This window comes from Sceloporus undulatus, chromosome 3 (assembly GCF_019175285.1).
Source record: "Sceloporus undulatus isolate JIND9_A2432 ecotype Alabama chromosome 3, SceUnd_v1.1, whole genome shotgun sequence".
Lineage (NCBI taxonomy): Eukaryota > Metazoa > Chordata > Lepidosauria > Squamata > Phrynosomatidae > Sceloporus > Sceloporus undulatus.
The window spans coordinates 179580723-179596726 of record NC_056524.1 but is presented as its reverse complement, the minus strand read 5'-3'; the positions used below and the strand labels follow the sequence as shown (position 1 = coordinate 179596726).

The 16004-nt window shown below is 39.8% G+C and overlaps 1 protein-coding gene across 2 annotated transcripts in view; it reads left to right on the top strand.

The window, feature by feature from the left end:
- HTR7 (5-hydroxytryptamine receptor 7) overlaps window positions 1-16004 on the top strand; it is a 132727-nt gene that overhangs the window by 104766 nt on the left and 11957 nt on the right. Inside the window, exon 2 of one of the 2 annotated variants that reach the window (XM_042456014.1) lies at window positions 2781-3530. In XM_042456014.1, coding sequence (XP_042311948.1) covers window positions 2781-3530 — 750 coding nt within the window. Of the gene's footprint in view, window positions 1-2780; window positions 3536-16004 lie in introns of both variants that reach the window. The other variant, XM_042456015.1, reaches the window with a different exon arrangement.

Below are 16004 nucleotides of genomic sequence, written 5' to 3'. Positions count from 1 at the left end.
CTTGTTTCTTTTCTTTTCTTCCGCAACATAAAAACACACAGCTACTTCTGTGAGTAAAAAAAAAATGTAAACCATGGAGGGGGGTTATTTGTACATCACTCCTTTAAGAAGAATGACTTTGTAAAGTGACAAAATGCCTTGATTCATTTAAGCAGATAGAAAAATGTCATCTTTTCAAATTTACAATTAGAAGTTATAAATAATGAGTATTTTCAGTGGATTGCTTCTAATAATATTATAGTATTATACTAGAAAGAATTTTATACCCATACAATTTTAAGAGATAAGGATTATTATTTTTTTATTTTTTTAATGGTTTACAGGCACTTAATCTCTTCAGCACTTTAAGTGCCTGAAGTCCCGGCCGCTCAAGCGCCTGCATCTGTCAAAGGACTCTTAAAGGCTTCCCCCGGTGGATTGCAACCTCCCCTCTGTGTGAAGAGAGCCATTGAACACCATTTGTAAAGGAGAGGGGCTGGATGCACAGCGATTTGGGGGAAATAGAGCTTTTCCTTCTCTCTTTCCCAAACGGAATCTGGGGAGACATAGGAAACCCTGGATATGTGTGTGTGTGTGTGTGTGTGTGTGTGTGTATTCCAACCCTGGGCTTTGGATGCAGAGTCTCTAGCCACTTAAACTCACAGTCTTCTCCTCCTTGATCTGATTTGGCAAACACACACACACACACACACACACACTATAGATAGACAGATAGACAGACAGACAGACACACACACACATGTTTATATATGAATACTCACACACACACATATATATATATAAACACATACACACACAAACATATAGGTATATATACACATACATATTTGTGTGTGTGTGTTTGCATGCATGTATATATATGCATATGAATGTATATTTGTTTGGGGAACCAAAGCTCTTTCCAGAGGAACTATGGGATGGGTTTTGCAGGAAACCCCTGCTTCATGGCTCCCAAGACAGCCCAGGGAGCAATCTTCCCCAAAGAGTCTCTCCCCATGGGGGGGCCAAAGCGAATCTTTCCAGAGGAACTATGGGATGGTTGTGTTTGTTGTGTTTGTGAGACATTTATCCTCCTCTGCCAGAGAGTGCTGGTGCCATAATAAACTACCATTCCCAGGATTCCCTAGCACTGAGTTATGGCAGTTAATATGGGGAGACACAGAAGAGGACGAATAAGCGCCTCCTGATTGGCTCTTTTTTAAAAAAAACCCACAAAATTTATAACTAATTAAAAACGGCCAGGTAGTGGGGGCGCAGGTACAGGCTACATCGGTGTATGTTACTCCGAATTAATGTGACGTCATGATGACGTCGCTTTGATTGACAGCTGAAAAAGGCGAGTGCAAAAGAAATAATGCTAAACCCGGGTTATATATACACCAATTCATTCTTGAATAGGAACTAAAGCGGATCATTTACAGCGATTCAGTTGGTACATGAGAACGAAGGAAAAAAAGCAATTTGGAATGTGGGATAACACCCGTGTTATTTTGAATCGGATTTAACGGAAACGGTGTATTTTAAATCGTTGTAAATCGTAAGTGAGAACAACCCCTAAGGGATTGCATGTTTCCTGATGAACTTTTCTGGAAGGGCTTTAATTATTGTGAGAGTTTTATTGAGTAATTTGTTGTGGGTATTTTTGAATTTGTCTTTAACTGTGTTACCTGCCTCGAGCTCTGTATTTCAGTAGAATGGCAGGCTAAAAATGCAACAAACAAATGGACTTGCAGTCAGTTTTATGCACTCAAGTAGCATTTTGCCATATGATTACACTTAAACGTAGAGCAAAGTGTCGAGTTTAGCCCTTTAAAAACCTTGGTTCAGATCCCTCCTGAGCCAGGAATTCCCTGGTGCCAGACCTGATTCCCATTAAAGCAGTTATGCTGGTTGTCGCTTGTATCAATGCAATGATCTTTTGGTTTTAGTCTGAAGGACTATCCAAAATGCTCAATCAATATTGGGGATACGTTTCACCACTTTCAAACTTCCTTTTTTCAGAGAAAAAGCTAGAGTAGGTGCAATGCCCCACTGACATGGGAGACACTGGCCACTATTGCTGTTAAGTTGGGAAGGGTGGGGTAGAGACAAGCCTGCATATGCACTGCAGAAAGTCTGACATCACTTTCATTGCCTTGGCTCAATGCTATGGAATTCTGGGAACTGTAGTTATGGTGCCAGATCTCTCTGACAGAGAAGGCTGTCTCACAAAACTACAGTTCCCAGAATTTTATAGAATTGAGCCATGACAGTGAAACTGGTGTCAAACTGGATTATTTCCGTAGTGTGAATGCAGTGTAAGAACTGAAAGAAATCCACAGCTAGCAAAGATGATCAAGAACAGAGTATCTTAGTTGTTTAGAACAGCAGGCAAGCCTGCCCTGGGAGTTTTCTGTAGGTCTTAGGAAGCATGGCCTGATTTTCTCTGACCTACTGCTGCAAAAAGTCACTGGGGTCGGAGTAGTCTTCCTCACAGCAATCACCTTCTTTGGCCAGAGCTAAATAAGAGCACACAAGCTGAACCTCTAGTTGCCATTTCAAGACCACTGTAGATTGTAGCACTGTATATTTAACGAGCCACACTTGCATGACCTGTAAACTGTTCTCCACCCACCCCCAAATAATTTATTAGCAGATCAGGTTGCTTTTTGTTATTATTCATTATGGGATTCCCACAGCATTTCTGGCACAGATAAGGTTTTCTCCACAAACTGTTAGGAAATGAACATTAACACAGCTCTCTCTGTCTCTCTCTCTTTCCCCTACCCCCATCCTTCCAGGTATCTTGGCATAACAAGGCCTCTCACCTATCCTGTAAGGCAAAATGGGAAGTGTATGGCTAAAATGATCCTTTGTGTGTGGCTGCTGTCAGCTTCCATTACTCTCCCACCTCTCTTTGGTTGGGCTCAAAATATAAATGATGACAAAGTTTGCTTGATCAGCCAAGACTTTGGATACACAATTTATTCCACCGCAGTGGCATTTTACATCCCCATGTCGGTGATGCTTTTCATGTACTATCAAATCTACAAGGCTGCCAAGAAGAGTGCAGCCAAACACAAGTTTAGTGGCTTCCCACGGCCTGAAGAAAATGAGGGTATCGCTTCTGCAAATGGCATTGTGAAACTACACAAGGAATCAGAAGAGTGCACCAATTTTTCGCGGCTGCTTAAGCATGAACGGAAGAACATTTCCATCTTCAAAAGGGAGCAGAAGGCTGCCACCACCCTGGGGATTATTGTAGGAGCTTTCACTGTGTGCTGGCTGCCATTTTTCATACTTTCCACTGCTAGACCCTTTATCTGTGGGACGTCTTGCAGCTGTATCCCATTGTGGGTTGAGAGGACATTTCTGTGGTTGGGTTATGCAAACTCTCTGATTAACCCATTTATATATGCCTTTTTCAACCGGGATCTGAGGACAACCTATCGCAATCTGCTGCAATGCAGATATAGGAATATCAACCGTAAGCTGTCTGCTGCAGGCATGCATGAAGCCCTGAAGCTTGCTGAGAAGCCAGAGTTTGTTCTGTAAGGTCATTTGCTTTTTATTACGCTTTTTTGCTTGTTCATGTGTGCACTTTCTCTTCCAAGTAAAATCAAATATGGACTTGAATCTTTCAGTATATTTTGGTTAGAAATTTTTGCTAGCTTGTGGTTTCTTCCAAAGAATCCTGGGAATTGTAGCCTCCAAAAGTCACTTTTCCAAGCTCAGATTGTATTGTGATGTGGATGCTGAGAGTTCTGTGTCTCACATATCTATGGCACTTTAAGATTAACCATTAGCTATAGTATGTACATTTTTCCAGGATGACAGAAAAACTTACGAGTATGTATAAATGTGTAGTGCAGTTACACCCCTAAATGCTCACAAATTTTGATCAGCTCTCTGTAGGCTTGCTAGATTAGTACCATATCAAGTCTGTAGAAACAGACAATGTGTTGTGTTGATCTTTCATCAAACCATTGTTACTCTTCACCTCTTATCATTGCAGGTATATAGAAATAATTGATCCACTGTGTTAGATACTATGGGTATTTTTCAGTGCCAACATTTGTGTAACTATGGTGCGGTACATACCACCCTTTTGGGGCAGGCTGCACCCGCCCCTTTTCACTCCCGGTGGGGGCAGGGCAGCCTCACTTGCAGCTCTGCGGTCCCAATCTGGAGTTTTTCAGACCATGGAGAAGTGGTGTCCTTGGGGCTTCATGCTCCTGGACACCCCAGGAGCTGCAGCCATAGGAGAAAGGGGCTGCTCGGCCCCTTTCTCCCCAGCATTGTTCCTGCAGCCATTTAGAGGCTGCGGGAATGAGGCGAGTGCCCAGAAAGAGCTCCATTTTGGAGCTCCTTCTCGTGCTGCAGCCAGACTGCCATAAATGGCCTGGGGTGGCACAGAGACATCACACATGTGCTGGGGCATTTGGACGCGGCATGTGCATGATGTAATCATGGTGGCCCACATGTAGATGGGAGGCTGCCATGATTATGGTGCCGCCACATACTAGGATTGCGGGGCGTGTGAGTGCTCCACCCCCGGGCAACCCTAGTATGTGGCCAGGCCAGTGCAAAGCTCCAGTCTATATCGCGCCTTAGCTTACAAGCAGCCATAATGTTTAAATGTATGGTGGGATAATTTGTTTGAATGATGAAATGCTTCCTTGGTTTTATTTTCCTAGGTTTCTTGTAAGTGAAAATGGGATGGATTCAGAAAGCATAAACATTTCAGTACTAAAATGAACAATAAAAAAAGTTTGTGGATCACAGCATTCTTTACTCCAAAGCAAATATTTTGGCTAAAATAACATGCCCTTGGGAATGGCAAGGTCTAGAGCTGCTGCTGGTTATAAAAGCTTTGTATTTAAACTCCCACAATCCTTCAGACTAGTAGTATAAATCATGGTTTGCTTGTCTTGTATTCCAGACAGGAATATTGGCAGCTTGATCTATGGCACAGTGGGCTTCTGTTGGGAAACTGGAGGAGAAAACTCCCAGTCCTGAGGCACACAGGCAGTTCGCTGCATGACTCCTGTAGATGTTAAACAAAAATGTTGCCTTACATCCTATTAGTGAGGCCTTTCTGACTTCTTCTGGTGTTTGTCTTAGCAATGACTTGTTATTGTTGTCCTCCTCAGGTTGTTTTTGACTTATGGCAGCCTTAAGATAAACCTATTGGGGGAAGTTCTTGCCAAGATTTGTTTGGAGACTGGGTGGCCATTGCCTTCCTTTGAAGCCAAGGCTGCATCTGCACTGCAGAAATAATGCTGTTTGACACTGCTTTAATTGCCGTGGTTCAGTGCTATGGAACCCTGGGATTTGTAGTCCGTTGTGGCACCAGAGCTCTCAGACAGAGAAGGCTAAATATCTCACAAAGCTACAAATCCTGGATTCCATTGTGTTGAGCCATGGCAGTTAAAGTGGTGGTAAATTGCATTATTTCTGCAGTGTAGATTAAGTCAAAGATAGTTTGGGCTGTGCATGGTCATCCTGTAGGTTTCCATCTTGTGGAATTCCAGCTCAACATAAGGAGGAACTTACTGACAGTAAGAGTTGTTTGACAGTAGAACACATTCCCTTGGAGGTTGGTGGAATCGTCTTCTTTGGAGGTTTTTAAACAGAGACTGGATAGCCATCTGTCAGGGTTTTTTAAATTGTGTGTTCCTGCATGGCAAGGGGTTGGACTGGATTGCACCTGTGGTCTCTTCCAGCTTATTCTATGACTTCATAGCTGAGCAGGAGTTTCAACTCTGGTTTCCCAGAGTCTTAGTTCAACACTCCACACTGGCTTTCAGCAATGACTTGGTGGGCTTTTAATTTGGCCTGTGTTGGTCTCTGCAGTTTTCTTGTGCAGACGAATTTTAGGATTCTTCTCATGCTCTCCCTTGCTTCTTTCTTTGGGCATGAAAGAAATGCAACAGACTAGCAAGAGAAGGAGATGTAAAATATTGCATGCAATCTGTGGGGCTGATGGATGCAGTTTTATTTCAGAATGTTTGGCTCTTCAGATTAGGAAACTGTTTTCGTTCTTTGAAGATGCCAGCCACAGATGCTGGCGAAACATCAGGAAGAAACTCTTCTCGAACATGGCCACATAGCCCGAAAAACCCACAAAAAACTATGTTTTTGTGTGTATTTGTTTTTACTTGGATGGACACTTGAAACAGCTGAACAAAATTAAAATTTAGATAAACCATGGGGCTCAGTGATCTTACCTATTAATTGCAGTTTCACAAGATACTACTTAATAAATCAACTTTTAGACTCTCCTGTCTTTTGCCAACCGATTACCAGTGGTGTGGTTGTGAGTGGTGTCTCTTATATTAGCCACATTTGCACATTATACTAAACAATTTAGTGCAATAAGAATGAGCCCAGACAAATATAATCAGCTCTCTGTATCCACAGATTTTTTTATCCACAGATTAAAGCATCCACAGTTTGATAATATTTTAAAAATACATACATTTCAAAAAGCAAACTTTGATTTTGTTATTTTATACTGTATAAGGAACACCATTTTACTCTCCCATTGAATTTAATGAGACTTGAGCATCCATAGATTTTGGTATCCATGGGGGGGTCCTGGGACCAAACCCCAGCAGATACCAAGGGCCCACTGTATCACACTCACACTCTCCCCTTTCCCCTTCCCACAAGGCTGAGAGAAGGAGTTGAGACATTTTGCTTCTGGTTTGGCAGTGTGATCCAGACTGACAAACTGTCATTAGCATTAACTATGATTTGTTAAAAAAAACCCATTTTTAAATCGTAGTTTAAACAATCTGTAGTTAATATTACTTGCATCTCATTGGTTAAGACAAATTAGGATTAAGCAAAAGGGAAAGCTTTGAAGCTCCTTCTTTCTTTGAAACTTCTCTGAATGGGAGTAGAGGAGCATGCGTGTCCTCTAAGTGTCATTGGGGTTGTCACAGCTCATTTATATCATGCTAAACTATGTTTGAAACACAGATGGATTTGTGGCCCTACATATGTACTTGTACTGTTGCACTCATCAGTTCTAGCCAGCATAGCCAGTGGTGAAAATTACTGAAAATTGCAGGACCACAAGTTGGCCACATAGGTTAGCAACATTTGAAGACCAACTGATCTTGATTAGGCTATTTAGGAACACTGTATCAATGAATATACAGTGCGCCCTTACTTTATGCTGGGATCCGTTCCAGACTCCCCCGCGTAAAGCAAATACCACCTATGCTCGAGCCCCATTTAAATGAATGGGACTCGTGTACATGGTGGCACGGCGGCACGCGCGTGCCATGCTGGTGCACCCCATTCATCCTTATGGGATGCGCCACCCCTTCTCCCTGCGCAGCTTTCAGTGTATGCTGAAAGCCACGTATGACATGGGTGAGTTATAGGTTCAAAATGAGGCAAAATTTCAGCATAGCCATCAAATCATGTTTTTACAACTCAAAAATTCTTCAGAAAGGAGAAATTGCATTTCTGGAAGCTTCCAGGAGAGAAATCTCTCCTCTAAAGCAAGGTGCTTTTTCCAAACAAGAAACAAATCCTTTGATTGTGTGCAAGTGTGGGCAACCGCTAATGGTCCTGGGGCCAGTCTTTGGCCCTGAAGACTCTCTTAAGAGCAGTGACATCCCTAGGGTTGTTGTCACCCGGTACAGTAACTCATGGTGTCAACCCCCTTCCCCGATCGCCTCATATTTCTTTTTTTTTAGTTTATTTAACATACAATAATGTACGTACATCATCTACAAATACAAAAAAACAACAACCCAGAAGCAACCTGCACCCACAGAAACAACAACAAGAGAAGATACATCGAACGTCGCATACATATGCATATAGTAGAACAAACAAACAAACAAACCGAAAAGTACAAATGATAAAATATTACTAGACATTACAGATTTCCAAGTGACTAATCTAAAATTTCCTGTGATTAGAATTTAATCTTTCATCTCTTAATCTAACTGTCTAATTCTTATGCAAAGGTAGTATCTATATTTCCATATATATTTTGTATTTATATATTTACCTAAATTTTATATATTGTAAGATTAATTTATACAGTTCCTTTTTTCAATACTTAACATAAATTTATATCTCTAATTTTTCATTTCCTTGAATCATCTTTAGCAAAATTCTCATATATTATAACATGTCTTGTTTTGAATTATTTTGGATTACCTTTCTGTAATAATTTGTCCTGTATTATATTTATCGCTGTCAACCATTCTTCATTAAACTTGTCATCTGATTTATTTCTCAACAAACTTGTCAATTTATCCATTTCAATAAGGTCTAATATTTTTTCGTACCATTCTGATATTTGGGGTGTTTTATTAGTCTTCCACATGGAAGCATAGAGTGTTCTGGCCGCAACTAGAAGGTAGAATAATTTCCTACCACACTTTTTTTCTAATTATTATTCCTAAAATAAATATTTTGGGATCTTTCTTGTGGTTTTTTTTTTTTTGTAAGATCTCCTCTAGTTCCTTATGTATTTGGGACCAAAAACTTTGGGCTATAGAGCAGGACCATCATATGTGAAGAAAAGTTCCCTTCTCTTCTTTACACTTCCAGCACTGATTTTGATTATTTTGGTTTATTTTTGCCAATTTAGCCAGTGTAAAATGCCATCTTATAAACATTTTCCCTCATGTTGTAATTCAGCGTATGTTTTATTTTCTTTTTCCAGATCCTTTCCCATTCTTCCATATAGATTGTTTCTCCCATATCCTGTGCCCATCTGACTGCCTCCCATTTCACACCCTACAGAATCCTTAGTAATGCTTTTTTGCACTAATGTTACTCGTAAATCATCATTCCCATATGCCACTGAATGCAATGCTAATAGTTGTGACACAAGCAACTAGCAAAATTAAAATTGTACCTTCACATTACAATATCATACACACAACCTAAATTATTTACATATACATAGTGTAGATGTGGTTAAAATATGATGTTTTAAAATAAAATTTTAAATTTTTTTTATTTCATAAAATAAAAATTAAATTTTCAATTTTGAAATTTTAATTTTAAAAATTCTGTGGCAGCTCCTTTTTCCTCCCACTGAGCTTTGACCCACTCCCACGATCTGTTAAAGCATTTTAAAGGGAAGCAGGTGAATGCAGCAGGCCCATTTATGCCAAAAGTAAATGTTTGAGGAGCGGTGGTGCCACCACCCTTAGGGTCTGCCACTGTCTAAGGGCCACACAAGGCCTGAAAGTGTGTGTGTGTGGTGGTTTTCATACATCCTGCAAATGGTAAGAAATCAACTTCTTCTCTCTTTTAAAAAAATCTTAGATATGGGTGTGTTTGTGTCCATGTACACCATTTAAGGCCCAAATCCTCCAGTTCTAGAGACCTCCAAGGATAACAAAATTCCAATTTTTGTCATATTTAACCCCCCTGTGCACATGGCTTAGTAGAGCCAGAAAAAAAAAGTCCTTGGGCACCACCCTTGATTTAGTGTTTAATAATTTGCTTCTAAGCCCTGTTCAGCTGTTAAGTATTACACTCACAGCAGCTGCTTAGGATGTTCTTCCCTAGGAAGCTTATGGAATTCATAAGATTCCAGAGATCTTAGCGTGTTTCTGATTGACATGGCTAACACCTCATTAGTTTTTTTAGCTAGAAAGATAGAAAAGCTATTGAAGATATCACCTACATGCTTTCCCCTGACATTCAATCATATCTGCTGTTAATATTTTATTTAAAAATGGTTGGAAGAGTACAATAGAAAGGCCATTCTTGTAAACAAAAAGAAAATGAGAAGGTCACCAATAGAGCTTGGAAAAGTTGTATTTGGGGACTACAACATCCAGAATCTCCCAGCCACTATGGTTTTGGGCATGGCCACTCAGCATGGCCACCAACTTAACCACATGGGAAAAGGTTTTTTCTTTTTCATTTTTTAAAAAAACCAGCTTAATGCAAAGTCTCAGTCCATCTGTCTGTTATATTGCCGTTTAGTCCATATTGTATTTGATTTTCCACTCTACAGATGGTGTTTTTACTGTTCCATATTTTTCAAAAGGATGAGACATGAGCCAAATGATTTTAAATAAATATGCTGCAGGCAATCTGAGCAGAGGATTTACTTATTAAGTGCAAAAAGCTGTTTTTATTTGGAGCCCATTTTGGCAGGAAAGAAGGAAAGCTCTAAATGAAAATTATGTGACCCAAGTGATGGTGGTTGTGCTTAGGATTTCTTTTCCCACATGGGTCAGGTAGAGTATGTCAGTGAATGATAACCTGTGATACTCACACGTGACATGACTCCTTTAGGTCTGCATTTGAACAGAACAATTTAATTCAAAGGCAGTTGAGAAAATGAGGAAAGCCAAATAACCTCTCAGTCTTGTATTTTACAGAGACTGTCTCTAGCCCTTTTGGCAGCTTTCTTTTGGACCAGCCTCAAATTCAGATAATCCCAGTTTGGGGAGGAACTGAGCCTTGGGTTTCTTAGCAGCAATCCAAGTTGGCTAGTTGCCTTCATTAGAATCATTAAAATGCTACTAGAGTAGCATGCAAGCCATGCCAGTTTTTGAATTTTCCAGAATTTTCCATCTGGCACAATAATACAAAAATGAAGAGACTAAGAAAAAAAGAAAAATGCCCCAGACCTGGCCCTAGGAGATTGGCCATTTTATTTGGAAGTTAGTGCACTCTCTTTTAATGTGCCTTATCCCCGATGGGATAAAGGAGCATTTATTTTAAAACAGGTTTTATCGTATTCGCCTGAGGGCTGGGCAAATGCAGCCCGGATACCAGCCGGGCTTATTCTGTGCATTGGCCCGCCCTCAGGCAAATGAGATAAAACCCGTTTTAAAAATAAATGCGCCTTTATCACATCAGGGATAAGGTGTGTTAAAAGAGAATGCACTAATCTCCAAATTTGCCTCTGCAGCTGTAAGACAGAGATTGCAAGCTCTCAGTGAAGAGATGTTCTTCCTGTGATGCAGAGTTAATGGTTTCTTCTCTTCATCACCACTGACTAGAAGATTGGCTATGACCTAGAGAACTGCTCATTGCCTTTTCTTTTCAAGATCATAGCCTCCTGAGTTGTCTTAAAAGCAGAGGCACAAAGCTACATGGCAATCTGCCAGCAAAAGTGGAGATAGTAGTGTAGAAATAATGGAGTTTGACACCACTTTAATTATTGCAGCTCCATCCTGTGGAATCTTGGCATTTGTAGTTTTACAGGGTCTTCAGCCTTCTCTGCCAAAGAGTGCTGGTTCCTCACAAAAACTACAAATCCCAGCATCCTGTAGATTGGCACCATGGCAGGTAAAATGATGTCAAAATGCATTATTTCTACAGTGTAGATGTGCCCTAAGTTACTCTGGTAGATATTGTAGTACTATCAGGATAGTTTTGAAAAAGTTTAATTTTCTCCAGTTATTACTACCCTTTACGTTATTACATACAAGGATGGACAAATCCTGCTTCAGGTTGGGGTTTTTTTTTGCACATATTTACATGTTTGTTAATCTCAAATTATTTCTGCCAAATTTATGGACTGTATTTTTGTTGTTGAAAGATTCAATAGGGACAGCTATTCCGATTTTGGAGAGGATTATACTGTATGTGCCACATAGCTGTTAAAGAAAAAAACTCTTTCAATAAACATAGGCAGCAGGCCCACAAAGAACTATTAAGTATTCACCAGCATGAAAAACGATTACAAATACACGGATTTAAAGTCACTGGAATTTCATGAGGTTTTAAGAGTTAATGTCTCTGTAGAGATCTGAAATTTCCTTTTTTCTACTTTTTTTAAACTCTTCAAGTTTTTTTCCACTAATGTATGAAGGAATTTATGAATTTTGAGAGGTTCATAATCAAAACACAAATCAAATGAAATTGTGGCCTATCACAAGTTTGCTTGAAATCCCGGTGTTCTGCTCATTCTGATTTTCATGATCTGTTGTGCTCCAGTCTTGCACAATGGACCATTTTATGCCCCAAAATACAAGTCGCCTGCCATTTCAAACCACATCATCTTTACACTTTTACTTGGCTTGGGGATGCACAAGGATGTTGTTTGTTACACATTCAAACTAACAAACTGGTCTGCATGAACCAGACTATTGTACACGCAGGAACCATATTATCCTTTGATATATGCAATTTACTGAATCTTTCTTGCTTAGAAATGTACCAAACTATGTGTAAAATTTGTATTTTAAGATAAAATGCATCCAGAACTTTGCCCTATGGGAAGAAATATGTTTAGAAATGCATGTTTTCTGAGAAAAACATATAGAATATGGTATTTAAGCTCATACAAACCAGAAATTGAAATAATGGAATAACAATGGTAATACATAAATAACATATATTTAATTATAAACAATTTAAAAATATGCACATTTTTAAATTTGCAGATATATGATGAATGAACTCAGACAAAATTGACTCTCTATTCCTCCAAATCTCACTTGAGGAACATATTTTCCAGTGAATGGAATTGATCTTATTAGACAAACTATATGAACATCACTTGAAACTAGGTCTAATTTGCACTGCAGAAAAAAAGTACAGTTTGGCACTGTTTCAACTGCATCCCATCCTATGAATTCTGGGATTTTATATTTTGTGTGAATACTAGACACTCTGTCAGAGAAGGCTAAATGTCTTACAAAACTACAAATCCAGAATTACATAGCACTGAGCCATGGCAATTAAAACGGTTGTCAACCTGTGTTATTTCTGCAGTGCAGATTAAACCTCATTTCTTCAAGTAAGGCTTTCTTCATTGTAGGTTTACTCCCTAATCAGATTATTTCCAAGTAAGTATATCCATGGGGCACTACAAGAACTGAAGCAGACTTGTGGGAAATGAATATTTTTTCTTGTCAGTTCAACAGCCCCATGGTAAGGCAGAGGAGATGGCTGCTGAGAGGTGAAGAATGAAGAAGGCTGCTTGTGCCCTGTGGCATGTCCTCTGCCCCTAATCTGGTTCTTGCCCACAGAAGGAGTGGGAAGTCCTATGTTGTCACCAATAGCGAAGTCAGATTCAACTATTGGCTTTTCTGTATGGAAGGGAGTGCATCTTGACTGACGGAGGCAACAAAACATTCTTGCTTCAGATCTGTCGTTTAGTACCATGATAGAAGTGTCACAGATACTAATTAACTCCTTACTTTAAAGATTTGAAATGTATCTTCTGTTAGTCTGGTTGGTTTAAGGGCATCTGTTACATTTTTCTGGCTCCTTGAACTACTGTATGGCCTTCCAGATTATCTCTGGGACTGTAACTTTGTGGTATGACCAAGACCCTTGAGGTTTCAGATTGCTGCATGCACCAATATTTTATCATGGCTAACGCTGTATTATCTTAAATAAAAGCCATTTCTTTCTGTCTTGTCTGAATTTAGTTTGACTTTGCCTTTTTCTTTCTTTTTTTAGGAAGGAACTCAGGAGAAGAAATTCTCCATGAAAAGCACATAAACCAACCATCAGATAATTGATCGTTACTGTAGCCAAGCTTAGACATAAAAGTCCTTTGTGCGACTTTCAGAAAAACACATCTGAAATATTCTTATGCCCTGAGAACAGATATTTCTCCCAATGATATCAGTATGATGCTTGCCATGATTGTGTTGATGAAGGAATGCAATAGGAATTCCAGGTGTTTATGGTCACACACAAAGGGTAATAAAAATGAGTCAAATGTTGATGACAACAGATAACTAGAAGTTTTAAAGAAAAGTACATATATCATGATCACAAGCCTTGTTGCATAAAACTAATTTTCATTTCTAAGACGAAAACTCTGTTCCTATTGCTTGTTAGTCTAGCAGACAAAACTGCAATATATTATTATTATTATTATTATATTTATATTATTATTTTTCTTTCCTCTCCAGTTTATCTGACCTGGATAAAAGGACTGTTAGTTAACTTGAATTCTAGTGGTTTTTTATTGCTTCAATATAATATAATCATTTTGAAGCAATAAAAAAGCACTAGAATTCAAGTTAACTAAACATGTCATTTTATATATATATATAATCTATGTGCATTGTGTCCTGAGCCACTGTAAATGTTATTCCTTCAGAGGAATGGATTTAGGTTCAGCCTTTTTTGGCCTGCCATGGACTGTGCCTCTGTCCAGTTCTGGAGGAAACTGCAAGCCACAGTTCATCCAATGAACAGCTCCCTGACTTTCTGTGTAGCATTTTTAGGGGATACATTTCTTGAGCATGATGTGTCACTGAAATCTCCTTCTTCTAACTCAATTGCACATATCTAAATCTGCAACCAGCCCCCAGCCCCACCCCATGCAGAATGGTGGCTGTGGTATTTGCTGACTCCTCTCGGTGTTTTTGTTTTTATAAAAAAACAAAACAAGTGATGTTTTTTGTTCTCAGACTATTCAGTGGCAACATTTTATTCCCTTCCATAGGTTGGGTTTTTCTTCCAATTCCTAAATATATTGGATCAAAAAAATCCCCTTGGAACTTGTGTGGATCAATACCTGCAGTTCACACTGTGTCTTTGGCCACAAACCACTTCATTGCTTGGGGGGGGGGGCAGGTGAGGCAACCAGCAGCAGAGATGGTCCCCTGAAGTTTACGTATCCCACTGTTACTGTAAAAAAGAAGGCATGTCCATATCCATCTCACAACATCCAGAGCATAGACACTGAGGCAAAGACACTGAAGAGATCTGAAGGATGTCTGGCTAGGTGTCGTAACTCACTCCGAATGACTCAGTTGAGGAGGAGAGTGGCAGCTTACTAAAAGAGGCAGCTCCTGATAGTGGACTGTCTCTGAGTCTGAGAGATGGGGATGGGGCAGTGGGTTACCCTACACCCAAGAGGAGATGCAGAAGTTGAAGATGCTGAAGATTAACACACACCCATCCTTCATTGAACAACCAAGAGAAGCACACGCCCATCAGTGGTTAAATCTGAGAAGTTAATTAATTAGACTTTCGGTGTTGTTGAGATAACTGGCCATAAATCTCCCAGCAGCTCTTCTGTATCTCCTTGTTCTCAACCATTTTATCGGGCTGACTGTGGAAATCTGGCTCTCATGCTTCTTTGGCCTCAGACTGACTAGTCTTTGTTTATTCTTGCTGGCTCTTGTACTTGATTTCTGATTGTTTAGTACCTCTTGAACCAACTGATGATCAACTTCATGCTCTCCTTTCATCTGGTTCCAATACTCCATGGACAGATTGGTCTGGAGCTACTACCATCAGCTCTTACACAACAACTACCGGCTTCCTTGGGTACTTTTCTGGCTTGTGTTCGCGGAATCAACCAGCCTAACTGCGGTGAGAGCTGAATGATGAGGAAAGTTCCTACAGTAATTAAATTAATAAATTTGTTTTATTTATATACCGCTATCCAAAGATCATAGCGGTGAACAGCAAGTAAGCTAATAGCAAGTAAGCTAATTTGCCCCCAACAGTCTGGGTATCATTTTAGCGACCTCGGAAGGATGCAAGCCTGAGTCGAGCTTGGGCCCTTTTGCGGTCTTGAACCGCAACCTTGTGGTCTTGATGAATGGCTGCAGTACAGGCATTTAACCCATGCGCCACCAGTATGTGAAATTGATGATGATATTAGTGAAGTTGCTTACAATGTCATACAGTTTCTTTTGTCCTTCTGCTGTCCCTGACAACTTCCACAGGGACTAAAAAAATCTGGAGACTCAGAGTAGATATAGAAGCAGCACCAAAAGACTAACCACATAAGTGAAGTGTTCTGTGTTGCAAGACAATAGCTCTACTTCTTGTACAAGTTCAGAGAAGCACCCATTCTTGGAGGATCTGGCATTTTCCTTTCGTTTCTATGTGTGGCCATGACCTGAGAAGGGCTGTGTGCTCATACTAACGAATGAGCCCCCCCCCCAGTTGAGGCATGGGTATTGCCTATTTAATCTACAGAGCTGAAAGTAATGTGTTAAAGGTAGTTACAACAACACTAATAGCACATTGCTTTGGGGTTTAATTAGAAGATATGCCAGTGTTTCTGAAATTATCATAAATATTGCTCAGAGCTT